At 35.1% G+C, this 27254-nt stretch overlaps 2 protein-coding genes across 2 annotated transcripts in view; one reads left to right on the plus strand and one right to left on the minus strand.

The window, feature by feature from the left end:
• LOC115717884 (uncharacterized) overlaps nucleotides 1-9076 on the minus strand; it is a 28168-nt gene extending 19092 nt beyond the window's left edge. The window contains exons 1-4 of the mRNA XM_061116299.1: nucleotides 8893-9076; nucleotides 7762-8584; nucleotides 7283-7678; nucleotides 6967-7196 (exon numbers count right to left, since the gene is read on the minus strand). Coding sequence (XP_060972282.1) covers nucleotides 6967-7196; nucleotides 7283-7678; nucleotides 7762-8584; nucleotides 8893-9076 — 1633 coding nt within the window. The remainder of the gene's footprint in view (nucleotides 1-6966; nucleotides 7197-7282; nucleotides 7679-7761; nucleotides 8585-8892) is intronic.
• A 2840-nt stretch (nucleotides 9077-11916) lies between these two features.
• On the plus strand, nucleotides 11917-13886 carry LOC115717384 (ABC transporter I family member 17). Its single transcript, XM_030646354.2, has 4 exons — nucleotides 11917-12335; nucleotides 12413-12745; nucleotides 13065-13252; nucleotides 13437-13886. Exons 1-4 carry the CDS (start codon nucleotides 12302-12304, stop codon nucleotides 13689-13691), a joined length of 810 nt encoding a protein of 269 aa, XP_030502214.1. The 5' UTR covers nucleotides 11917-12301; the 3' UTR covers nucleotides 13692-13886.
• The last annotated feature ends 13368 nt before the right edge of the window (nucleotides 13887-27254 follow it).

Raw genomic sequence — 27254 nt, forward strand, 5'->3', positions numbered from 1 at the left:
AATTTACAAACATCAATCAATCATCAAATAACACTCAATACAACATGATACCATCCAAAGAACATACAAACAATCGTTTTAAAGTCCAAATTTCTTGCAAGTAAATCAATTACCATGGCTCTGAGGCCAGTTGTTGGAATTTATTTTACCAGGATCTTAGATCTACTCACAAGTATGTTTATTAATCTAAAACGATGAAATAAACACATATAAAGTTTAAGAAACCTTACATTGGCTGCAGCGGAATAATATGACTCCTTCCGTTCAGATATCTAGCCCTTGATTCCTTTCTGTAGCAGAGCATTATCAATATCTGAACCTGGATCTCTTTCTCTGAATCTTTGATGCTGAAACTCCTTTGCTGATGATCTTTCTTCTCGATCTTCCTCACTATAATTGAGGTATCACTTGATGTGTGTGGGCACTACTCATACACTAAGGATTTCGAAATATTGAAGAAGAAGAGAGGGAGTGGTCAGCTAGATAGGGAGAGAGAAGGCTCAGGTTTTTCTGATTCAGAAAGTGTCAGGAAAAAGTCTAATTTTCCTGAAGCCTTCACTATCTATTTATAGCATTCCACTAGGGTTAGATTTGAATTATATGGCATTAAAATAATGAAAAAATCAACTTAAAATACCTACTAAGGTGGCCGTCCATACACTTAGTGGATTGGGCCTTGCTTTTTTCAATTTTGCAATTTTAACACCTTTTGTATCTGATTTTCTCAAAAATGCCAATTTCCTAATTCAATCATTTAAATGCCAATTCTAACTACTTAATAACTATAAATAATTATTAAATAATATTGTCATTTATCATATTTATTAATTGAACCATACAAAGTATCATAATTAAGAAATATGCCCCTATAAACTCTTTCTTTACAATTTCGCCCTTACTTAGTGAAAATTTCACAAATAGACATAGTCTAATTTGTGAATTATAATTGATTAATCAAAACCAATTACATGAGTCTTACAAGCAATATTATCTCAACTAGTGGGGGGACCATGGGTCTATATAACCGAGCTTCCAATAAGTAGATCAAGAATTTAGCACTAAAATTCACTAACTTATTAATTCTTCGTTGAATCCACGCATAGAACTTAGAATTGCACTCTCAGTATATAGAATGCTCTATATGTTCCACCATATAGACACATCATTAGTTATCCATTGTTATAATCCTAATGTGATCAATTATCCTCTTTATGAATGATCTACACAGTAAAGGGATTAAATTACCGTAACACCCTACTATGTATTTTATCCTTAAAACACTTGACCATGTATAAATGATATTTCAACTTATGTGAAATGAGATCTCCACCATTTATTTTTGTTTGGTCAAGCTCGAAGGTGATCATCCTTTGCTTACTATTCGCCAGATAGAAGCTATAGATTCCATGTTTATGCTAGCTCTCCCACTCCATTGCACTACCGTGTTCCCAAAAAATACGTATCACCCTGACCTAAAAGTAGGCTTAACTAACAATTCAAGGAACACGAATAGCCTTTCAAGATTGAGCCTAATCATAACAGGATTAAGATCATTTGATCTAGGATCAACTAGGCGATATTAACTTGAATAGATTTTACGGTAAGTTTAATTAAATCTAAGTCAAAGTTCAATATCGGTCCCTTCCGATGCATACTCCATGCATCCAACCTGAGCTTTATTTAACCAATGTTCTGGAAAGAACATAGTATTTCTCCAAATACAAGTAAACTCTTGTTGTAGATTATCATATCAGTAAAACCCTGTGTCTGATAAATCTAGGAAACTTTATTCACATAGTCATGTTTACTTTCTAATGTGTTGACGGGACAATAAACAGGATCTAGTATGTGAAAAGGGTTTCAGATGAATTTATACATTATGTACATATAATCATGAAATAAATCATGTGAACCATGCAACATTAAATGTTATTTCTGATCTATATTAATAAGTAAATCTGATTATATTGAAATGAGTTTTATTTAAGGCATAAAACCCAACACTTATACCTCGAGAAGGTTTAATTGAACCAGTGACTGAGCCATTTGTTGGAATTTATTTTACCAGTATCTTAGATCTACTCACAAGTATGTTTATTAACATCCTAAATAAGAACTTTCTAAAACGATAAATTAAACACATATAAAGTTTAAGAAACCTTACATTGGGTGCAGCGGAATTAAATGACTCCTTCCGTTCAGATCTCTAACCCTTGAATCCTTTATGTAGCAGAGTATTATCAAGATCTGAACCTGGATCTCTTTCTCTGAATCCTTGATGTTGAATCTCCTTTGCTGATGATCTTTCTTCACGATCTTCCTCACTATGATTGAGGTATTGCTTGCTGTGTGTGGGCACTACTCTAATCACTAATGTAGGTTCGAAATATGAAGGAAGAATAGAGAGAGAGAGTTGCGGCTAGAGAAGAGAGAGGAGGCTCAGGTTTTTTTGATGTGAAGTGTGTTATTTTCCTGAAGCCTTCACTATCTATTTATAGCATTCCACTAGGGTTAGGTTTGAATTATTTGGCATTAAAATAATGAAAATATCAACTTAAAAAGCCTACAAAGGTGGTCGGCCATGGCTTAGTGGACTGGGCCTTGCTTTTTGCAATTTTGCAATTTTAACATCTTTTGTATCTGATTTTCTCAAAAATGCCAATTTCCTAATTCAACTATTTAAATGCCAATTCTAACTATTTAATAATTATAAATAATTATTAAATAATATTGTCATTTATCATATTTATTAATTGAACCATACAAAGTATCATAATTAACAGATATGCCCCTATTAACTCTTTCTTTACAATTTCGTCCTTACTTAGTGAAAATTTCACAAATAGACATAGTCTAATTTGTGAATTATAATTGATTAATCAAAACCAATTACATAAGTCTTACAAATAATATTATCTCAAATAGTGCGGGGACCATGGGTCTATATAACCGAGCTTCCAATAAGTAGATCAAGAATTTAGCACTAAAATTCACTAACTTATTAATTCTTCGTTGAATCCACGCATAGAACTTAGAATTGCACTCTCAGTATATAGAATGCTCTATATGTTCCACCATATAGACACATCATTAGTTATCCATTGTTATAATCCTAATTTGATTAATGATCCTCTATATGAATGATCTACACTGTAAAGGGATTAAATTACCGTCACACCCTACTATGTATTTTATCCTTAAAACACTTGACCCCGTATAAATGATATTTCAGCTTATGTGAAATGAGATCTCCACCATTTATTTTCGTTTGGTCAAGCTCGAAGGAGATCATCCTTTGCTTACTATTCGCCAGATAGAAGCTATAGATTCCACGTTTATGCTAGCGCTCCCACTCAATTGCACTACCGTGTTCCCAAAAAGTACGTATCACCCTGACCTAAAAGTAGGCTTAACTAACAATTCAAAGAACACGAATAGCCTTTCAAGATTGAGCCTAATCATAACAGGATTAAGATCATTTGATCTAGGATCAACTTGGCGATATTGACTTGAATAGATTTTACGGTAAGTTTAATTAAATCTAAGTCAAAGTACAATATCGTCAAAGTACAATATCTGTCCCTTCCGATGCATACTCCATGCATCCAACCTGAGCTTTACTTTAACCACTGTTCTGGAAAGAACATAGTATTTCTCCAAATACAAGTAAACTCTTGTTGTAGATTATCATATCAGTAAAACCCTGTGTCTGATAAATCTAGGAAACTTTATTCACATAGTCATGTTTACTTTCCAATGTGTTGACAGCACAATAAACATGATCAAGTATGTGAAAAGGGTTTAAGATGAATTTATAAATCAAATAGACAAGCAATTGATAAAGTGAACCAAAACATACACAAATGAATGAAAAATACTTTTGTTTCTTTATTGATGTTGAATAAAATAGCTCACACAGGCACACTTTGGATGGGTCCTATCATGTTGCTAGGTCATACACAGATGAAAGAAGATTGTAAATATACCTGTTACAAATTATTATCTTGACCAAGGAAGCCATTAGATCATTAGATCTGGCAAAAAGTAACCATGGCTATTTGCAATCAAGTAATAATAGGTTTTGAAAAACTTACACATAAACTAAAACACATACTCCTGCAACAAGGTTAGTTGGATAGTTGGATGTAGGATTTATTTAATTTTTAAATTAAATAATTAATTTCAAAAATAATTACTTAAAAAAAATAAATTTTCGAAAATTAAAAAAAAATTGAAAAATTTAAAAAAAAAATCGAAATTTAATTAAATATTTAAATTTAAAATTAAACCTACAATTTGTGAAAAATTAGGTTTCAACCAACCTAAATATCATTTCAAAAATTTTGCTAACTACTTTTAAATTTTAAATGTTATTTTATAAATAAAAATTAAATAAAAAATTAGAAAAGATAAATGAATATCTTTTTCAAATTTTAAATGTAATTTAAATAAATAAAATAACAAAATTTAAAAAATTAGCAAAATATCTTATATCATTTAAAAATTACATGATTATAGTTATCTTATTTTAAATTTAAAATAAGATAAGATATAATCAAATTTTAAAATAAGATAGATTTTTAAGCAAAAAGATAGATACTAATTTTATTCAAATTCAAATTACACTAATATCTTGAATTAAATTTAAAAAATATTAAACTAATTCAAAATGATAATTAGAATTGAATTAGGAATAGTAATAGTATAAATATAGAACTACACAAAAAATCGGAAGTTAATTCCATGAAAAAGCATGAAAAATCGAAGAAAAACGAAAAAAATGTGAGCTGTACGGACAGTTTTCGCGATCGCAGGAAAATTTCACCACAGCCCCGATTTTTTCAAATCTTCAAAAATTCATAACTAATTCAAATTAAATCGAAATTGAGTTCTGTAAAAAAGTAACTTGCTTTCCAGAAAAAGAATCGCAATTATTTTTTACGAAAATTCACAAACATCAATCAATCATCAAATAACACTCAATACAACATGATACCACCCAAAAACAAACAAACAATCGTTTTAAAGTCCAAATTTCTTGCAAGTAAATCAATTACCATGGCTCTGAGGCCAGTTGTTGGAATTTATTTTACCAGGATCTTAGATCTACTCACAAGTATGTTTATTAACATCCTAAATAAGAACTTTCTAAAATGATAAATTAAACACATATAAAGTTTAAGAAACCTTACATTGGGTGCAGCGGAATTAAATGACTCCTTCCGTTCAGATCTCTAACCCTTGAATCCTTTCTGTAGCAGAGTATTATCAAGATCTGAACCTGGATCTCTTTCTCTGAATCCTTGATGCTAAATCTCCTTTGCTGATGATCTTTCTTCACGATCTTCCTCACTATGATTGAGGTATTGCTTGCTGTGTGTGGGCACTACTCTAATCACTAATGTAGATTCGAAATATGAAGGAAGAATAGAGAGAGAGAGTGGCGGCTACAGAAGAGAGAGGAGGCTCAGGTTTTTCTGATGTGAAGTGTGTTATTTTCCTGAAGCCTTCACTATCTATTTATAGCATTCCACTAGGGTTAGGTTTGAATTATTTGGCATTAAAATAATGAAAATATCAACTTAAAAAGCCTACAAAGGTGGCTGGCCATGGCTTAGTGGACTGGGCCTTGCTTTTTGTAATTTTGCAATTTTAACACCTTTTGTATCTGATTTTCTCAAAAATGCCAATTTCCTAATTCAACCATTTAAATGTCAATTCTAACTATTTAATAATTATAAATAATTATTAAATAATATTGTCATTTATCATATTTATTAATTGAACCATACAAAGTATCATAGTTAACAAATATGTCCCTATTAACTCTTTCTTTACAATTTTGCCCTTACTTAGTGAAAATTTCACAAATAGACATAGTCTAATTTGTGAATTATAATTGATTAATCAAAACCAATTACATGAGTCTTACAAATAATATTATCTCAACTAGTGCGGGGACCATGGGTCTATATAACCGAGCTTCCAATAAGTAGATCAAGAATTTAGCACTAAAATTCACTAACTTATTAATTCTTCGTTGAATCCACGCATAGAACTTAGAATTGCACTCTCAGTATATAGAATGCTCTATATGTTCCACCATATAGCCACATCATTAGTTATCCATTGTTATAATCCTAATTTGATCAATGATCCTCTATATGAATGATCTACACTGTGAAGGGATTAAATTATCGTAACACCCTACTATGTATTTTATCCTTAAAACACTTGACCCCGTATAAATGATATTTCAGCTTATGTGAAATGAGATCTCCACCATTTGTTTTCGTTTGGTCAAGCTCGAAGGAGATCATCCTTTGCTTACTATTCGCCAGATAGAAGCTATAGATTCCATGTTTATGCTAGCGCTCCCACTCAATTGCACTACCGTGTTCCCAAAAAGTACGTATCACCCTGACCTAAAAGTAGGCTTAACTAACAATTCAAAGAACACGAATAGCCTTTCAAGATTGAGCCTAATCATAACAGGATTAAGATCATTTGATCTAGGATCAACTTGGCGATATTGACTTGAATTGATTTTACGGTAAGTTTAATTAAATCTAAGTCAAAGTTCAATATCGGTCCCTTCCGATGCATACTCCATGCATCCAACCTGAGCTTTACTTTAACCAATGTTCTGGAAAGAACATAGTATTTCTCCAAATACAAGTAAACTCTTGTTGTAGATTACCATATCAGTAAAACCCTGTGTCTGATAAATCTAGGAAACTGTATTCACATAGTCATGTTTACTTTCCAATGTGATGACAGCACAATAAACATGATCAAGTATGTAAAAAGGGTTTAAGATGAATTTATAAATCAAATAGACAAGCAATTGATAAAGTGAACCAAAACATACACAAATGAATGAAAAATACTTTTGTTTCTTTATTGATGTTGAATAAAATAGATTACATTGAAATGGAGTTTTATTTAGGGCATAAAACCTAACACCATTAACCAAAAATGAGAGGCTGGAGGTGGTCACACATTTCATAATCAAGGAAACAAAGGAGACAGGGAAATTGAAATGAAGCATTACACTTTCTAAATAGTGCCAATTGACCCTGTCAAAAGCCTTAGCCATATCAAGCTTTAATGCAGCCCATCCACTTTTACCATGTTTCCTAGTATTAATAGCATGGACTACCTCTTGTGCAATCAAAATATTATCAAATATAACTCTGCCAGCCACAAAAGCACTTTGAAAAGGAGAAATAATTTTGTGAAGCACCAATTTCAGCCTATTCGCTAAAACTTTGGAAATAACTTTATAGAAGGTTGAACAAAGGCTAATTGGTCTAAAATTAGCCCTCTTTTTTTAGGAATAAGTACAATTAAAGTGCCGTTAACTTCAGAAAAATCAGCCCCATTATTCAAACAATCCAATACTGCATTAATAAGATCCACACCTACAGTGTCCCAATTCCTTTGATAAAAATAGGCATTAAGACCATCCAGACCAGGGGCCTTATCACCCGAAAGCTGAAACACAGCTTTTTGGACTTCATCAAACATAAAAGGCTGATTCAAGAAATCAATCTCCAAATCCTCAAAAGGGAAACCAAGGCAATCAAGGATATGATTAACAGCCTCCGTATCACAACCATCACAATGAAAAAGATCCTCAAAATACGAGAGAACAAAATTACTCATATCCTCCACACTGTTAGCAATATTACCATTATCATCCCTAAGGAGTGAAATGTATTGTTATGTTTCCTCTTAGAGACATAACGATGGAAGAACGTTGTATTCCTATCCCCAGCCCTAAGCCAATTAACCCTAGCCCTTTGACGCCAATAAACCTCCTCCCTATACAAAAGAGCATCAAGCTGTGATTGAATATGTTTAATGTGAGAAAGTGTATCACTGTCCCTAGGATGAATGGATTGGAGCCTCTCAATTTCTTTTTGAAGATAAGCAATCCTAGGCTTAAAGGAATTCCCAACAGACCTACCCCAAGAAGTAAGGGAAGTGATAGAAGCTTTTTGGGAATGAAGGAACCTAGAGTAAGCTCCTACAGTGGACACATTATGAGAACTGGAACCCCAGGCATTATTGAGAGTGGTATAGAAATCAGGGTTCTCAAGCCATACATTTTCAAAATGAAATCGTTTAATACTATGAGGATGATGATTAGGGACATTCTGAGTGACCATCACTTTCAAAGCACGATGATCAGAGCCATAGTAGGGTAAGTGATGAAGGGCAGCAGAAGGGAATAAATTACACCAAGAGTCTGAAACAATGGCCCAATCAAGTCTCTCAAAAATAGTATTATTGGTCCAAGTATATTTATTTCCTATAAATGGAAGAGGAAATAGGTGGAATTTATTTAGAAACTTAGAAAAAGTATCCATATTAACAGCATTAAAACGAGTACTACCATATTTATCACTATGAAAAAGATAGCTATTAAAGTCCCCCATAATAAGCCAAGGAAGAGTTGGAGCATTATAATAGAGCTTGTCAAGCAATTCCCAAGTAAACATACGTTTAGAAGCATCAGGAGAACCATAAAAACCAGTGAAATGGAAAGTTTCATTATCAGAGATAGTTATAATACAATCTATATGATTACATGAAAAGTTTAAAATATGAACATCTAAACAATCTTTCCATAACAACATAATTCCCCCCCCCCCTCCAAAAAAAAAAAAAACAACTTCCTAGGGACCTCAAAAGCATGGTCATAACTAAGACCTACTCTAAACCTATCCACAACATGGAAAGAAAGTCTGGTTTCCATCAAAAAAAGAAGAAAAGGCTGTTGATTCTTCACCAACAGGGAGAGCCGTCTGAATGCACGGGTACTCCCCAAACCACGTGCATTCCATCAAAAAACTCATTTTTCTGGGCGGGTGTGCTCAGCATCACCCGCCTGTTCAGGGTCTGAAGTTGCAGCAGAAGAACTATCCTCACTATCCCCAGCTCGAGCCCTCTTCAAGGTAGATCTCAAAGAACCACCAATAACAGCCTGATGATACTGGAAGGAGGGTCTCTTAACCCCTGAAGCAGAGGCCAAACCCTTACCACAAACAGAGAAATCAGGTTGATTCATATTGAGACCAAATTCCATTTCCATAGAATGAGAGTTAAGAGTAAAACTCCCATCATGAGAAATGAAATAGGATTTTGAGAAACAGAACCCTCCACCAAAGGCTCAGAGCTTACCATAGGAACAGTGGCAATAACAATCACAGAATCAGTGGAATAAGGAGTAAAAGCAGAATTACTCAAAGACAAACCAAGACCAGACCTATGGAAGGGTGGGATCATCTCATGCAGATTAGGATTCACATGAGTTGGGATCATGATTTCAGTAGACTGCTGAGGGTGAGTAAATGATAAAGCAGAGGTAGTATTAAAGTTAAGAAATGAAGGGAATCGAATAGTAGAACCCAAAGAGCCACTAGCAGAAATATTGAGATTGACATGGGGAACATCCAAAAGAGTCATAGCAGGTGGGTGAGGGTACTGAAAAGGAATACCCTTATCAGCAACTTTTTCTTTTCCCCTCAAGAGAATATTATATGGACAAGGAGGCTCAGACAAAGTGTCATCACATTTCTGCAAAAACGCATGGCAGTACCTTTTAGTGTGATCAAGACGACCACAGTAAAAGCAGAAATCACGTAAACGCTCATATTTGAAATCTCACCACTTAATCAACTCCCTCCCCATGCGAATAAACCTGATATTCATACCCCTACAAATTGGCAAATTAACATCTAAAAGGATTCTAAGCCTAAGATAAGGCCTAGTACCTTCTCTCACAGTGTCCTTATCAACTTCGATAAGATCACCAACTTCAGAAGCAATAAATCTAGCAAGTTCATACGATTTGCACATAAAAGGAATACCATACACTTGCACCCAAAAAGGAACATAGTGCAAAGTATCAGGGGTTATAGGAAAGGAGGTGTCAGGAGCAGCAAAGACAGTAATGCTTTGTGCAAAATGCCAAGGCTGGCCCTCAAGAACTCTACCCTTGTCCCCTTCACACCCAAAAGTAACCATAAACAAGCCATCGGCATGTTCAGACACACAAACAGGAAATCTACATTGCGATGACCAAATTCCAGACAGGGTTTTCAAAAGAGAAGGTCGATTAAAGGGTCGAACAGTATGAGTTTAAGTAGCAAGATAATAGGGGCTGGAGTATCACTAGATGGATTAGCATGGTAGGTAAAGACAGTATTTTCATCAGGAGGTAAGACAAGGGCACTGGACACATTACTGAGAAAATCATCCATGGTACACAACAGCAACAAAGACAACAAAAGAAAGAAAAGAAGGAAACAAGGGAGAAGCAGAGATGGAAAATTATACCTGGATCGTACCTTATATAGATAAAACCAGTACCCTCTAAAGATGCCTCTTGAAAGATCCATGATCATAACCCTAGCAATAGCCGGAGTAGCCCCCATGATGAAAAAATCTTGATGATCTGCCTCCGCCTCCATCTTACAGTTTCCAATGGCCAAAGAGAAGATGAAAAGATGGTTTTTAATGCTAAGATGCAAAAACCATAATGAGAAATGACTAACAGAGAAGGTGAGAGGGAAAATATGGCACCAGGAGCAATAAATGTTCCAAGTAAAACAAGTAGGATTGGAAAGAGAAATAACAAAAGACACAGAGAAATTAATACCCACATTTATTGCTGTAAGACACCGAATAGACAGTAAATGAGAAGAAAAACCACCACATGAACAGTATGGGTGGACCAAAATCCCCATAGTAGGTACCAGAGTTCGACCAGGAGAAACGAGGGTTCGCATACTTACCAGAGAGTTCCAGAGAGAAAAAGAAGCTATTAATTTTTTCCGCTCTTTTCCAGAGACATCAATATTACGATATCAAATATGGGTTTCCGTAAAATTCTACATTTAATATACAATTATGATTATATATTTACAATTGTGTTAATGAATAATTGATATCAGCTATCGAGTATAGATTTGTAACATTTATTATAAACAGTTTTGAATGTTGTAAGTTTTTTTTTTTTGACAAGTATACGTATAAAAAATAATTTTCTCACATAATTAATGAAGTATTTTTTGTATAATAATCAGTTATGTATTTTAATTTTTATAATTACCTGTTTTGGTAGCTTTTGGTGGTGCGACTAGTAAAGGCAGAGGAAGACGATGAAGATGAACATGTTGTCGATTACACTGTGAATGGTAAATTTTGCTTAACTTTAGATTTTTGATTGCATTTACTGTGTCGATTGTTTGGTTGATTTGTCGTAATGTTGACTGGTTGCTTCGTTGGTTCTGAATTTTTGTTAATCGACTAGCTGTGATTTTTTGTAACTGAAGCCTTTTTTTTTTGTTCTTTAATGGAGATTTTTTTGGAGAGAAGGTTTCGAGCTGTGATTTTGATTTGTATAATCGCAGTGAAGCGATTTTGCAGATCGTTATTGCTGTTTTCAGAATCGAAATGCGTTTTTAGAATGTTCGATCAGTTGTCGAACGAAGCTTTTTTTTTTCGTTAATGGTTTTATTTTTGTTTTTTAAGCATTGGTTTGAATTATGAGATTTTGAGTTATAAATTTATAGGTTTCTTTTTATTTTTTATAAATCACGCGCTATTAAGAAATTCAATGCCGTGATTTTCGGAGTAGTTTAGCGCGTTAATGAGCGAGATTGGAGGTTGGTATTAGTTTGGTTTTATGGTAGGGGTGATGATTTGTCACGTCATTAGTATTGTATTAGATTAATTAACGTTATTTCTGTTAATAGATTATAAATTAAGTATATTATTGAAAAAATTCCTAAAATTATTAAATGTATTCCAATAAAGAGGTCCAAGTTCGGGAGGTGGTACAGGTCCGGGTTGAACCCGATGCAATGTTCAGCAATCAGCCCTATCAATCAAAACATTAAACTGGTTTTAAGTTATGGTGGCAAATGTCAAATACCCTCAAAATGTGTAATGTGTTTTATTGGCTTGGAACATAGACACAGGCAACAAATGGGACACGAGATTTTCTTCCTTTATTTTTTTTTGTTTTCTAATAAATTATCCCTTTTCTTTTTCAACTTGACACTACTATAGACAGATTTCGCACTTGAAAATTCTGATTCCCAAATTCTTTCTCTTTCCTTTCCTACATATATGACAATGAAAGAATGAGAACAATACAACAACAGGTCCAACTGGTGGAGTGGACTCTGGAGGAGGTTCTTCTACGTACCTTTATCTATAATTACATTTATTCTTCTCTCTCTGTCTCTCTACCGAAATTCATATTGACCAACCTCGACCTTTATCCATGGCCTCAGCCCTTGCTGCCGAGCTTTTACCAGGTTTGTAGTATAATTATACATACCATAGATTTCTAAAGCTAGTCGAATTCGAAATCTTATATTTCTTTTCTTGGCAGAACATGAGGCGAGAGAGCATCTACTAGAGGTTGAGGAAGAGAAGGAGAATGGAGCAACTGAAGTGAAATTTCAGATTCGAGATCTGACAAAAGAATTAGAGAACGGGGATCAGATTCTAAAGGGCGTGAGTGTGGATATACCCAAAGGAATGATCGTCGGAATCATCGGTCCCAGTGGTAGCGGCAAATCGACGCTGCTCAGGGCACTCAATCGCCTTTGGGAGCCACCTTCTGGCTCTGTCTTGTTAGACGGACGTGATATCTGCAACCTTGATGTTCTAACGCTCCGCCGTAAGGTCGGCATGCTCTTTCAGCTTCCCGTTCTCTTCGAAGGTATCTTCCATGCATTGACTTTTTTTTTCTTTCTTTTTCTCTAATCAAGTTTTTATTCCTTCTAATACCTCTTAATTTATATTTATACATATTAAAGAGAAATTTGTTAACAACAGATTATACCTATAATAAGAAATTCCATATTCATTTTGTTTGTTCTTAATTCATAAACTACAAAATTTTGTATATGTACTTGTTATGCTCCTGGTTCCATATTTTATTGTTACGGTTAACAATATATAGTATACTATATTTAGCTTCTGTATTATATGTAGCAGTATCATATTACTCAAACTATAATATATATTGTCTATTTCAGGCACAGTTGCAGATAATATAAGATATGGACCCCAGCTAAGCGGTAAAAAGCTAAGTGAGCATGAAGTACACAGATTACTTGCCCTTTCAGATCTTGATTCCTCCTTTTACAGTAAAATGGGTTCTGAGCTCTCAGTGGGTCAAGCTCAAAGAGTGGCACTTGCTAGAACTTTAGCTAATAAGCCTGAGGTAAATTTGTGAATGAACAAGTACTCACTAGTTCACATCTAAATTATTTGATCCTTTTACTGTAATAGAAAGACATTCATAGAATATTGGTCTTACATTTTTGGGCATATATATGGTAGGTTTAAATAAGTTGAGTTTTTTGTGTTTGTGGTACCAATTATGGTTATGTGATTTTGCTTGAAAGGTTTTGCTTCTGGACGAACCAACAAGCGCCTTAGATCCCATATCGACCGAGAACATAGAGGATGTTATAATAAAGCTGAAGAAGAAACAGGGGTTGACTGTTATAATGGTTTCACACAGTATTAAACAAATACAGAGGATTGCTGATGTAGTTTGCCTTCTCGTTAATGGTGAGATTGTTGAGATTTTAAACCCTAATAAGCTCTCCGAGGCCAAGCACCCCATGGCCCTAAGGTTTCTTCAGCTCAGCTCTTGAAAGCTCTGAATTATTGTATATCTTTTTTATTATTTCCGAGCTGTAATGGTCTATTCCAAATCATAATTGAGGTTTGGAATGCTCAATGGTGAATCCTATAATTTGGTTAATGATCTCACCAAGTTCTGAGTTGCTTCCTTAACTGAATAATCTTACTTTGAAAATGAGAAGCATTTTAGTTTTCAGTATATAAAATGTTTTTATCCAGACCCTTCTCATATATTTAATTATGCCCAGAAAACCCTTTTTTTTCGAAGGGATACAAGATGACCATGTACCTCTAAGATGTGTATTTTAGCTACATATAATATACAATGAAACCTTATCCAAAAGATTGTCTTGACACATTCTCTAACCTAATGAAATTAGCAAATATATTGTTCAGTTTAGAACAGGAAGATTCATATTCACCTATTAAATATAACTTTTGTGCTTACAGTTATAATAAATTTTGTTATACCAAAATTATATTTGAGAGGGTAATATTAATGAGTGGTTACAGGTTACTTATGCGTTAATAATGTTATATAATAAATACACCACCACACATTGAGTATGCTATTAACAATAACAAGTAACAACTTAACAACAAATTCATGTTTATATTAGCCATGATCAAATATCTGAGTCGAGTCTAAGGTGAATTAAATTTTTGGACTTTCACTCTCAAAAATTGATATAAAAAAAATATTAAAAATAAGTGTCATGAAATTAGATAATATAACATACTCCAATCAATTACGCGATGAATATTTATTATATATAATACATTTAATTTTACTTAAATAAAAACTTAATGAAATTTTTTATTTTTTATTTTGGGCTCTCAAAAAGTGTGGGCCCTAAGCACGGGCCTAGTCCACCTATACCTAAGGCCGTTCCTATCAAATATTTAAGGGAAATTGTTATAAATAGCCTTAAATCTCACACTATGAAAGTTAGGGGTGTACGTCGGTCGGTTTGGTCGGGTTATAGCATATTTTTATTAACCCAATATAAATATCGAGTTGCAAAAATTTAATCATAACCCGCCCAATGAAAATTTAGAAAAAGTTCAACCCGCCCAATGATTTTGTCGGTTTGGTCGGGTTAACCCGTCCAAACCCTTCTTCATTTTTTTATAATTATTATTGTTAATTTTTAGAATTCAAGTAATTAAAGTTCAAAAAATAAAAATATATTATTTATATTTCAAGCTAAAATATGCTATAGTTTAAATTAATTTTAAGAACTTTAATATAAGACAAATATAATTGAGCAAACATAAAATAATTGAATAAAATAATAAAAAAAAAGTGATAATATGGTATAGATTTTAAACTTTAACTTCAATATCCAAACACATTAGAGATTATTAACTATAAAATCTAAGTTTTAAGTTAAAAATTAAAATGTCCAAACTTTAAATACAAAATAGTTTAACTAATAAATGTAATTTATATAATATAAGATATACACTTTTATTAAAAAATATATAAATCGGTTTAATTCGGTTTATTCGGATTAATTGGGCGGTTTAGAATAATTTGTAAACCACCCAATATATTCATTGGGCGGTTTGAATTTTCATTGTATTATTTCGGGTTGTATTTTTTGTCGATTTATTCGGTTTGGTTTGGGCGGTTTGTAAATTTTATTGAACACCCCTAATGAAAGTTATGTCCATTTTTTTAAAAAATGAAGTAAATAGCATTTTATAAATGTTTATACCTAAAATGCCATTGGTTATATAGATGAAGCTCAACTCTATTTTTTTTTTTCGATTTGTCCTACTGTTTGCGCAATGAAAAAAAATTAAACAAAAAATTTAATTCAATATTCCACAAGTCTTTTTTCTTGTTCTTTCCTTTATGAAATATCAATGAACATAAAATCAATATACCTTGCTCAAATATACTATACCTTATACTTAAACTAATATTTCATGTTTTTTCCCTCTTTTGTTCATTATATACCGTAGCACATTAAAATAATATACCACAATATTAAACTAATATATTTTCTTTCAAATTTTTTTTTCTTAGTATACTATTACACATAAAAACTAGGGCTGAACATCGGGCGGGTTTATCGGGTTTCGGGTTGGCGGGTTTCGGGTTCACGGGTTTCGGGTTCAAAAAATTGAAACCGAACCCGGACCCAAATAGGGCACGGGTTGGCGGGTCACGGGTTGGTGGGTTTCGGTTGGTCGGGTTTAGCGGGTTGGCGGGTTAACCCGGTCAACTCAGTCAACTCGGTCAACTCTTTAAAAAAATTAATTTTTTATTCAAATAATTATTTTTTTTATTTTTTTTTATTTATTAAATTAAGCATATATAATATAACAATTTGTTCATAGTATCTACTATTGAAGAAAAAATGCATTAATCAAGCCAACCAACAAACAAACAACCTATTTATCAAAGATTCAAATCAAACTTCATATCTATGTTCATGAATCATGATAAAAGTGAAAACTAAAATATTTCAAAATACATCCATATCCAATATCCATAGTCCATAAAAATCTAAAGTCCATATTATATATATAAAAATAGTAATATAAAAAAAATATATATAATATATTTATAAATTGGGTTGGCGGGCGGGTTCGTGGGTTCAACTCGAAACCCGGTACCCCTAAAATCTCAACCCGCCAACCCACCCGAAGGGTACCGGGTTGAACCAAACCCGCCCGAAACTTTTTAAATTTTTTTTTTGCGGGTTCACCAGTTCGGGTTCGGGCAGGTTGCTCGGATTCGGGTCAAACCCGCTCAAAATGTTCAGCCCTAATAAAAACAATATATGATAGTGCAAAATAACTATACCGAACACTAAACTATTATTCAATTCTTTTAATTTTATTTTTATTTCTTCCTTTCATGATATATAATATAACATACACATACTATACCTTAGAGTAATATGAATATACCACAACAATTTTATAATCAAATAAATATATAAATATAAAAACTTAAATAAACTTCCACAAGTTTTTATAATCAAAATTTTGATATATATATATATAAAAAAAAAAACTTAAATAAACTTCCAAATTTTGCACTCTGACGTGGCATCACAAGAATGGTGACACGTGGAGTCCGCTTGGAGCATCTGCTCGGGAAGATAGGCCGAGCAGGATGCCTCGCTGGCATGTCCAGAGCGAGATATTTAGCAATCCGTGCAGAACAATCAACACTTAGCGAATTCAGCTTTCGCATCATGAGTCATCAACTCAATCCCTATAACTCAGGGATCAATTTACGTGGATACAGCATACACACGATCCCACTATCAGTGTACTCAGCCTCAATCCCACGATCCTTGCATTCAGCATTGATCCCACGATCTTTCTGTTTATGCGCATTGTGACGAGAGAGGAAACTCTTCCTCCTCAAGTTTCCCAACCCTATAAATAGTGATGCATGTTCACTGGGCAAAGGGAGAAAAGTCGATACGCAGTTAAGCTAAGACCATATTATTATCTAAAAATTATATATTCAGAGATACTGTTGTAAGAGTATAAGAAAAGGAATCTTCTTCCTTGTTCTTAAGTCAATACAAATAACGAGGATTACGCTATTACCGAACTGCTAAGGGCTGAACCTCTATAAAATTCTTGTGTCTTATTATTGTTTTATTATAAATCTGTTACTACATGTCGTTTTATCACTTATAAAATAGACTCATTGTCGTTGGCTAAAAGCGAAGTCAACATTTTGGTGCTTTCATTGAGAGAAGGATCAGAAATCGCTCTTTATTCGACACTCAACCGCCAACGCGATGGTGCAAACTCATAGAGGCCTGTATGACCCAGCAAATGCACAGATGCTGGATCCGACATTATAGGACCCAAGGAGTTCAAGGGTTCCGCCTGCTGTTAATCCCGGACAAACGGGAAGTGTGGTGAATGGTGAAACAGCTCCTGTTACTGGAATTACGCCTGGTGTGCAAGAGACTGGGAATAACAGTTTCGCACCCAACCAGGGCATCCATAATATGACTGTTCCACCTGGAACCAACGCCCAGATGACCATCGGAGACCCAACCGAATTGCAAAATCTCTGTGACGCGCTCGGACTCATGCAAAGTCATAGCAACACCCAGCATCATGATCAGGATGAACTCCGTGCTGTAGTAAATCTCGCGTTTGACGAATAAAGGCGTATGTTCGCTTAATGGAGAGATAAAGAGATGGAGGCATTAAGGGCTCACCATGCAGAGATCGAAGATCGTAGTCGGCAAGCCACCGTGCTGATACGAAGAGCCTACCAAATTGTAGGCCAGCAATCACCGAACGTCATTCCCCTGGGAGAAACGAAGGATGACCCAACGATGAATACTTCCCAGACAATTAATGGTCAGTCGCCCAATCCCCAGTCACGAGTTTCGCTCGTGGGCCAAGCGGTAGGCGAGCAGACCTTGTCCGGTAATTCATCAGGAGCAGTCATACCTGATGGTTTCAACCAGGCTAAGGGCGTTATTCCACCTGTCAACCAAGCGAATCAATCGCTAAGGCAACCAGGCTCTTCTGTGTTGGATAGGTTGGGAACAACCCACGGCCTAAGGAACGATCTAAACAGTAGAAGGGGAACAGACGAGCAGAATACTACAACGATCGTGCAGCCTGGAGCCCATACTCATATCCCCGCTCAGAGAGACGCTGACGTAATCCAAGTCGACCAGAATGCCGAGCAGGTCAGCCCAGCCGTACATGGCCAACTTGAGTTAGACCGAGCTCGCGAAACTCCCTTCTCACCAGAGATCAATCTCCTGGCACTGTTGGGTTTTATGCCCTAAATAAAACTCCAATTCAATGTAATCCATTTTATTCAACATCAATAAAGAAACAAAAGTATTTTTCATTCATTTGTGTATGTTTTAGTTCATCTTATCAATTGCTTGTCTATTTGATTTATAAATTCATCTGAAACCCTTTTCACATACTTGATCCTGTTTATTGTTTTGTCAACACATTGGAAAGTAAACATGACTATGTGAATAAAGATTCCTAGATTTATCAGACACAGGGTTTTACTGATATGATAATCTACAACAGAGTTTACTTGCATTTGGTATAATGCTATGTTCTTTCCAGAGCATTGGTTAAAGTAAAGCTCAGGGTTGGTGCATGGAGTATGCATCGGAAGGGATTGATATTGAACTTTGAACTAGATTTAATCAAACTTACCGTAATGTCTATTCAAGTCAATATCGCCTAGTTGACACTAGATCAAATGATCTAAATCCTGATATGATTAGGCTCAATCTCAAGAGTGTTATTCGTGTTCTTTGATTTGTTAGTTAAGCCTACTTTTGGGTCAGGGTGATACGTACATTTTGGGAACACGGTAGTGCAATTGAGTGGGAGCGCTAACATAAATATGGAATCTATAACTTCTATCTGGCAAATAGAAAGTAAAGGATGATTTCCTTCGAGCTTGACCAAACGAAAATAAATGGTGGAGTACTCATTTCACATAGCTGAAATATCATTTATACGGGGTTAAGTTTTTTAAGGATAAAATACATTGTAGGGTGTTACGGTAATCTAATCCCTTTACAGTGTAGATCATTCATATAGAGGATCATTGATCAAATTAGGATTATAACAATGGATAACTAATGACGTGTCTATATGAAGGAACATATAGAGCGTTCTATATACTGAGAGTGCAATTCTAAGTTCTATGCGTGGATTCAACGAAGAATTAATAAGTCAGTGAATTTAGGTTATAAATTCTTGATCTGCTTATTGGAAGCTCGGTTATATAGACCCATGGTCCCCCCACTAGTTGAGATAATATTACTTGTAAGACTCATTTAATTAGTTTTGATTAATCAATTATAATTCTCAAATTAGACTATGTCTATTTGTGAATTTTTCACTAAGTAAGGGCGAAATTGTAAAGAAAGAGTTTTTAGGGCGTATTTGTTAATTAAGATACTTTGTATGGTTCAATTAATAAATGTGATAAATGACAATATTTTTTAATAATTATTTATAGTTATTAAATAGTTAGAATTGGCATTTAAATGGTTAAATTTGAAAATTGGCGTTTTTGAGAAAATGAGATGCAGAAATGATAAAACAGCAAAATTGTAGAAAGTGAGGCCCAAATCCATAATGCCATGGCCGGCCACTTTTGTAGGGATTATCATCTGATATTTTCATTATTTTAATGCCAAATAATTCAAGCCTAACCCTATGTGGTATGCTATAAATAGATAGTGAGGGCTTCAGGAAATTTACACTTTCACATCTTGTTTCCTTCAGAGAAAAACCTAAGCGTTCTCTCTCTAAACCTAGCCGCCACCTTCACCCTAATCTTCTTCCTTGAATAGTTTCGAACCTCTTAGTGATAGAGTAGTGCCCACACACAGCAAGTGATACCTCAATCATAGTGAGGAAGATCGTGAAGAAAGACTTACAACAAGAAGGAGATTTAACACTAAAGAAAGGAGAGAAAAAGATCCAGGTTCAAATCTTGATAATACTCTGCGACAGAAAGGATACAAGGGTTAGAGATCTGAACGGAAGGAGACATTTTATTCTGCTGCACCCAATGTAAGGTTTCTCATACTTTATAAGTGTTTAATTTATAATCGTTTTAGAAGTTCATATTTAGGGTGTTAATCAACATACTTGTGAGTAGATCTAAGATCCTGGTAAAATAATTTCCAACAGCCACTGCCTCACAAGTTAAAAATGCCAACGTGGAAGATGTATACTCGGAGAGAAGATCCTCTTTCCCATCTCAAGTATTTTGAGATTCAAATGGATTTACAAGGACTACGGGGGGATGTATGCTGCAAAATCTTCCCCGCCACTCTGTCGGAAGCCGCACAGCAATGGTATTTCAAGTTGGCTCCTAGAAAGTTTAGTTCATGGAAAACCTTTTCTTCGGAATTCCATGCGCAATTCTCTTCCTCGCGTCAGCTCCCATTTCTTTTGGGAGATTTGGTCGAAGTAAAGCAACGACCAGGCGAGCCACTCCGGGCATACATTAGCAGATTCATGACGGAGTCACAGAAGCGACCAAAGTTTCGCGGGTAACCGAGGATGGAAAGTTATGTGCGATAATAGGAGCATTGATGTCCTTGGTGAACTATGGAAGGATATAAGGAAGAACGGGCTGGTAGACTTAATGAGTGATTTCCTTGACCGAGCCGAAGGCTTCATCAAGCTCGAATAAGCCATTCAACGAGCAGAAGGTGAGCAAAAGCTAGGCAAAACGAAGGCTCCTTCAACTGGAACATCCGCCCAACTTTCCAACTATTCCAAAAATTCAAGTGGCAAGCGTTCAAGCAACAACCACAAGCAAGGAAACAGGAAAAAAAGGAAGGTTCACCGATAAATCCGGACAGACTCCCCGTGATCATGCCAAACACACAACATTCACCGATAAATCTGGGCAGACTCCTCGTGATTGTGACAGTCGGTAGTCCCGTGATCCGTGAGGGGAAATATCGAGTAAGTTGTGCAATCCTACATTGCCTAAGGAAGGTCAAGTGTGATGATTCTGAGGCTGTGTAGGTATGGGACTACTGTTGGAAATTATTTTACCAGGATCTTAGATCTACTCACAAGTATGTTGATTAACACCCTAAATATGAACTTTCTAAAACGATAAAATAAACACATATAAAGTTTAGGAAACCTTACATTGGGTGCAGCGGAATAATATGACTCCTTCCGTTCAGATATCTAGCCCTTGATTCCTTTCTGTAGCAGAGCATTATCAATATCAGAACCTGGATCTCTTTCTCTGATTCTTTAGTGCTGAAACTCCTTCTTGCTGAAAGTCTTTCTTCACGATCTTCCTCACTATGATTGAGGTATCACTTGCTGTGTGTGGGCACTACTTCTAACACTAAGAATTTCGAAATTTCAATGAAGAAGAAAGAGGAGAAGAGGTCGGCCAAAGATAGGGAGAGAGAGAGGCTCAGTTTTTTCTGAATCATAAGTGTAATTTTCCTGAAGCCTTCACTATCTATTTATAGCATTCCACTAGGGTTAGGTTTGAATTATTTGGCATTAAAATAATGAAAATATCAGTCTAAATTGCCTACAAAAGTGGCCGGCCCTATACAAGTGGATTTGGGCCTCACTTTTTGTAATTTTGCAGTTTTATCTTTTCTGCATCTGATTTTCTCAAAAACGCCAATTTTCTAATTCAACCATTTAAATGTCAATTCTAACTATTTAATAACTATAAATAATTATTAAATAATATTTTCATTTATCATATTTATTAATTGAACCATACAAAGTATCATAATTAACAAATATGCCCCTAAAACTCTTTCTTTACAATTTCTCCCTTACTTAGTGAAAAATTCTCAAATAGACATAGTCTAATTTTGAGAATTATAATTGATTAATCAAAACCAATTATATGAGTCTTACAAGCAATATTATCTCAACTAGTGCGGGGACCATGGGTCTATATAACCGAGCTTCCAATAAGTAGATCAAGAATTTATTACTAAAATTCATTAATTTATTAATTCTTTGTTGAATCCACGCATAGAACTTAGAATCGCACTCTCAGTATATAGAATGCTCTATATGTTCCACCATATAGACACATCATTAGTTATCCATTGTTATAATCCTAATTTGATCAATGATCCTCTATATGAATGATCTACACTGTAAAGGGATTAAATTACCGTTACACCCTACAATGTATTTAATCCTTAAAACACTTAACCCCGTATAAATGATATTTCAACTTATGTGAAATGAGATCTCCATCATTTATATTCGTTTGGTCAAGCTCGAAGGAGATCATCCTTTACTTACTATTCACCAGATAGAAGCTAAGGATTCCATGTTTATGATAGCGCTCCCACTCAATTGCGCTACCGTGTTCCCAAAATGTACGTATCACCCTGACCCAAAAGTAGGCTTAACTAACAAATCAAAGAACACGAATAGCCTCTCGAGATTGAGCCTAATCATAACAGGATTAAGATCATTTGATCTAGGATCAACTAGGCGATATTGACTTGAATAGATATTACGGTAAGTTTAATAAATCTAAGTCAAAGTTCAATATCGGTCCCTTCCGATGCATACTCCATGCATCCAACCTGAGCTTTACTTTAACCGATTCTCTGGAAAGAACATAGCATTTCTCCAAATGCAAGTAAACTCTTGTTGTAGATTATCATATCAGTAAAACCCTGTGTCTGATAAATCTAGGAAACTTTATTCACATAGTCATATTTACTTTCCAATGTGTTGACAGCACAATAAACAGGATCAAGTATGTGAAAAGGATTTCAGATGAATTCATACATTATGTACATATAATCATGAAATAAATCATGAGAACCATGCAACATTAAATATTATTTCTGATCTATATTAATAAGTAAATCTGATTATATTGAAATGAGTTTTATTTAGGGCATAAAACCCAACAAACTCCCACTTGCACTAATATAAAACAAAATGTGCATTTCAAATAATCTCAACACCTTGATATACAAATCAAGTGTAGTAGTAGTAAACTCCTCGTAATAGGATCTGAAAGGTTGAATTAAACACAACCTTTCCTCCACTATTACTCTTCCTTAATCACAAAATCATTTATAATGTGAAATTCCTCTCTATATGTCTACTCTCTTGGGATACTGGGTTCTATACCTTTGGCAACTACTTCTTGGTTATTCAGGAAGTAACAGTTGTAGTTAAGGCAATTTGGAATGGCGCCAAAGATGTATAGAACTTTCCTTAGACTGAATAAGTACCTTTCCTGCAACTTTAACATTCAGTCCCTTTCTGGTAGACGTAGAGACTTCAGATAGGTTTTTACACTTTTCCAAAATCACTATTCCACCCCCAGAGTAATCACCATCTTATTTGAAAGATTTTCTAGCACAAAGGCAAATTTCAAAATCTGATGTGGTGTAGTCTAAGAGTTTTAAACACACCCTTATAGACTAACATATAGTGCCTCTTCTTAATCTTAAGATTTACTTGATTGTCTTCCAATGTTCTTCTCCTGGATTAATCTGATACCTACTCATTACTCCCACTCAACAGTAGGTGTCTGGTCTAAGGCATACAAAAGCATATCTAAGACCTCTCACTGTTGATTTAAGAAATTCTTTCATGGCTTTATCTTTTCTGGAATAGTTGAGACTTTTCCTTAGATAAATAAAATCTATGCCTAAGAAGTTGTGAAGCTTCTATAGATTTCTATTAGAAAGAAAATGCTTCAGCATCTTACTAAAGTAAGTTGTTTGCATTAGAGTAAGTAATTACCAGGTATACCACAAGCCATAGGTTTAGATAAACTCAAACCTATAATACTAGGAACAGGAAGTTTGTTAAGTCCATAGAATAGACTTATTAACTAAAATTTCCTTTTATGTCCTTGTAATAGAAAACTTTAGGTTATTCCATGTGAATGGATTAAACCATAGTTCTATTGGCTTTTCTTCTTAGTTTCTTATCTTGACAATCCATTACTTGTTTAAACTCACAATTGATTTTAATCACTAGTGTCTTCCAAATCATAAGAAGGTGAGTTCCTAGAAACTCAACCACTACGACAAGGTACCGTGAATTATGTCTAAGAAAACTAAATGGTATTAACCTCTTTGGTTGTGACAAGACAACAGAGGCAATGGGATCATCATATGTCATATAAGATGATAGAACACTTTTGGAATCTAGAAAAAAAGTATCTCCTTTATTTGCTACTTTATTTTCAGACTTAGTCATTTTCTTAGAAAAGTAGTATTTGTTTGAACAAACACTTTCTTATCTATTGACAATGGGATGGTCCACCCCTAATCACTTAGAATAGCTAACAAACCATGGTTAACAGTTCTAGCTTTTCTTAAGATTTTGATTAGGTCATCCATGAATCTAGTAATGATTTACATTAAGTACCCAACCATTACATCATTCTGAAATTGTATTACCATAGAAGGATTTAGGCAACGACTTGTAACTAATCATCAATATGCAAATCGAAATTTCTGGGGAGGTAAGTTTGGATATAATTCAAGAATCAAATTAATGATCTTTGAACTGCATATCAACTAACTATTTCTCCACCCCTATCAGTTCGCAAGATCTTTAACCACTTACCTTAATGGTGTTTCACCATTGCTAGAAATTAATAAAATTTTTAAACATTTCCAATTTCTTTGCATAAGGTATAATCTAGAGTGATCGTTTTAAGAATACAATGAAAAACTCATATCCACCCCTGAATGTACATCCATCTGCGAATGAGATGAACTACTTTCAGTGGATATAGGCATATTAACTCTTTGCAGAGATTGATCTTGTCAAAACCACTATGAACAAGATACAAATGCCATAGATTAATAAAAATGTGGTTGTGTCTTTTTGATGACTTAGGTATAGTTACATCAAAGAGTTCTTAGAATAGTGCAAGTGGATCCTGGTCACAGAATACTAAACTCATATTCCATACTTTAATATACAGTTTTGAATCCATTAATAGAAGATGGATATTAAACACTTGAAAGTGTAACTGCATTGTATTCTGGAATTAGAAATATAAAAAAATTTCTGTTTGGATTCTAAAATTAAAGTCAAAGACTTAATTTATACCAAATAAAATGAGTAATTCTATCTCGGACCACAACTACTAATTTAACTCTAAGTCAGATTTGCCCATAAAGTAGGAGATTTTTTAAGATTGAGGATTTATACCAATTGGGAATAGAATTTCGGGATTATAATCATATGCGTCATTTAATTTCTTAAGAGAAAATATAGAATGACATGAAATGATTTATAGACCATTCATCCAATGATATGTTATTGAGCTAAGAGGAATTAGGATAATTTTGTTGTTTAAATAAGAATCCAACGATGCTTCGATTAGCGAAAGTCAAAGTAATCTTATTTATAGCCGCAGTGGTTTTTGCACTGAAGATTTGGCGGCATTACCTGTATGGAGAGAAGTGTGAGATCTATACCGACCATAAGAGTCTCAAGTATTTCTTTACTCAGAAAGATTTGAACATGAGACAAAGGCGTTGGTTGGAATTAGTGAAGGATTATGATTGTGAGATCCTGTATCATCCCGGAAAAGCCAATGTAGTGGCCGATGCCCTGAGCAGAAAGGGTCCCGGGCAAGTAGCTAGCATGGTTCAGATCTCACCTCAGCTAGCAGAGGATATGGTTAGATCCAGCATTGAGTTTGTGGTAGGTCAGCTTCACAACTTAACGCTGCAATCTGATCTGTTAGAAAGAATAAAAGTCGCTCAGATGACAGATCCGGAGTTAGTGAAGATCCGAGATGAGGTATTGGCTGGTCAAGCCAAAGACTTTTCGATGTCAGATAGTGGGATGCTTTTGTATAAAGCCAGGGTTTGTGTTCCGGACAGTGCGGAACTTAGAAATGAGATCTTTGAGGAGGCTCATTCTACTCCATATTCTCTGCATCCCGGCACCACCAAGATGTACCAAGATTTGAAACCGTACTTCTGGTGGAACGGTATGAAGAAGAATTTGGTAGAATTCGTATCGAGATGCCTCACTTGTCAGCAGATCAAGGCTGAACATCAGAGACCCGAGGGGTTGTTGCGGCCTCTAACCCTACCGGAATGGAAATGGGAGGATATTACGATGGATTTTGTGGTCGGGTTACCTAGGACCACGGGTATGCATGATTCCATGCTGGGTAGTGGTGGACCGGATTTACGAAATCTGCTCATTTTCTCGCCGGTCGGAACAACGATTCTGAGTGGATCGGTTGGCGAGGAGTTATATGTCGGGGAGATAGTGAGACTTCACGGGGTACCGAAGTCTATAGTTTCGGACGGTGGATCCGAAATTCACCTCCAAATTTTGGCAAAGTTTGCAACGGGCAATGGGTACAAAGCTAAAATTCGGTACGGCATTCCATCCTCGGACGGATGGTCGGTCAGAAAGGACAATTCGGATATTGGAGGATATGTTGAGAGCTGTGTTATGGACTTTGAGGGTTCATGGAGTAAATATCTACCGTTGATAGAATTTTCGTACAACAACGAGTTATCGCAGTACGATAGGGATGGCTCCCTATGAACTGTTGTACGGTAGGAAATGTAGATCCCCTATCCACTGGGATGAGACGGGGGAGAGGAAATACCTAGGTCCAGAGTCAGTTCAGCGGACCAATGAGGCGATAGAGAAGATAAAAGCTAGAATGCTTGCCTCACAGAGCAGACAGAAGAGTTACGCAGATCCGAAACGCAGAGATGTTGAGTTCCAAGTAGGGGAACATGTGTTTTTACGAGTATCTCCGATGAAGGGGATTAAACGTTTCGGGAAAAGAGGCAAGTTATGCCCTAGATTTACAGGACCTTTCGAGATTCTCGAGAAGATAGGTCAAGTGGCATATCGGTTAGCATTGCCTCCAGCCTTATCAGCAGTGCACAACGTATTCCATGTCTCAATGTTGAGAAAATACGTTTCAGACCCCTCTCATATACTCAGTTATGAGAGTCTTCGGCTCGGCCGGACATGTCATATGAGGAACGACGGTGCAGATCCTGGATAGAAAGGATAAAGTCCTTCGGAATAAGACCATAGCATTG

This window comes from Cannabis sativa, chromosome 5, assembly GCF_029168945.1.
Source record: "Cannabis sativa cultivar Pink pepper isolate KNU-18-1 chromosome 5, ASM2916894v1, whole genome shotgun sequence".
In the NCBI taxonomy this organism is placed as follows: Eukaryota; Viridiplantae; Streptophyta; class Magnoliopsida; order Rosales; family Cannabaceae; genus Cannabis; species Cannabis sativa.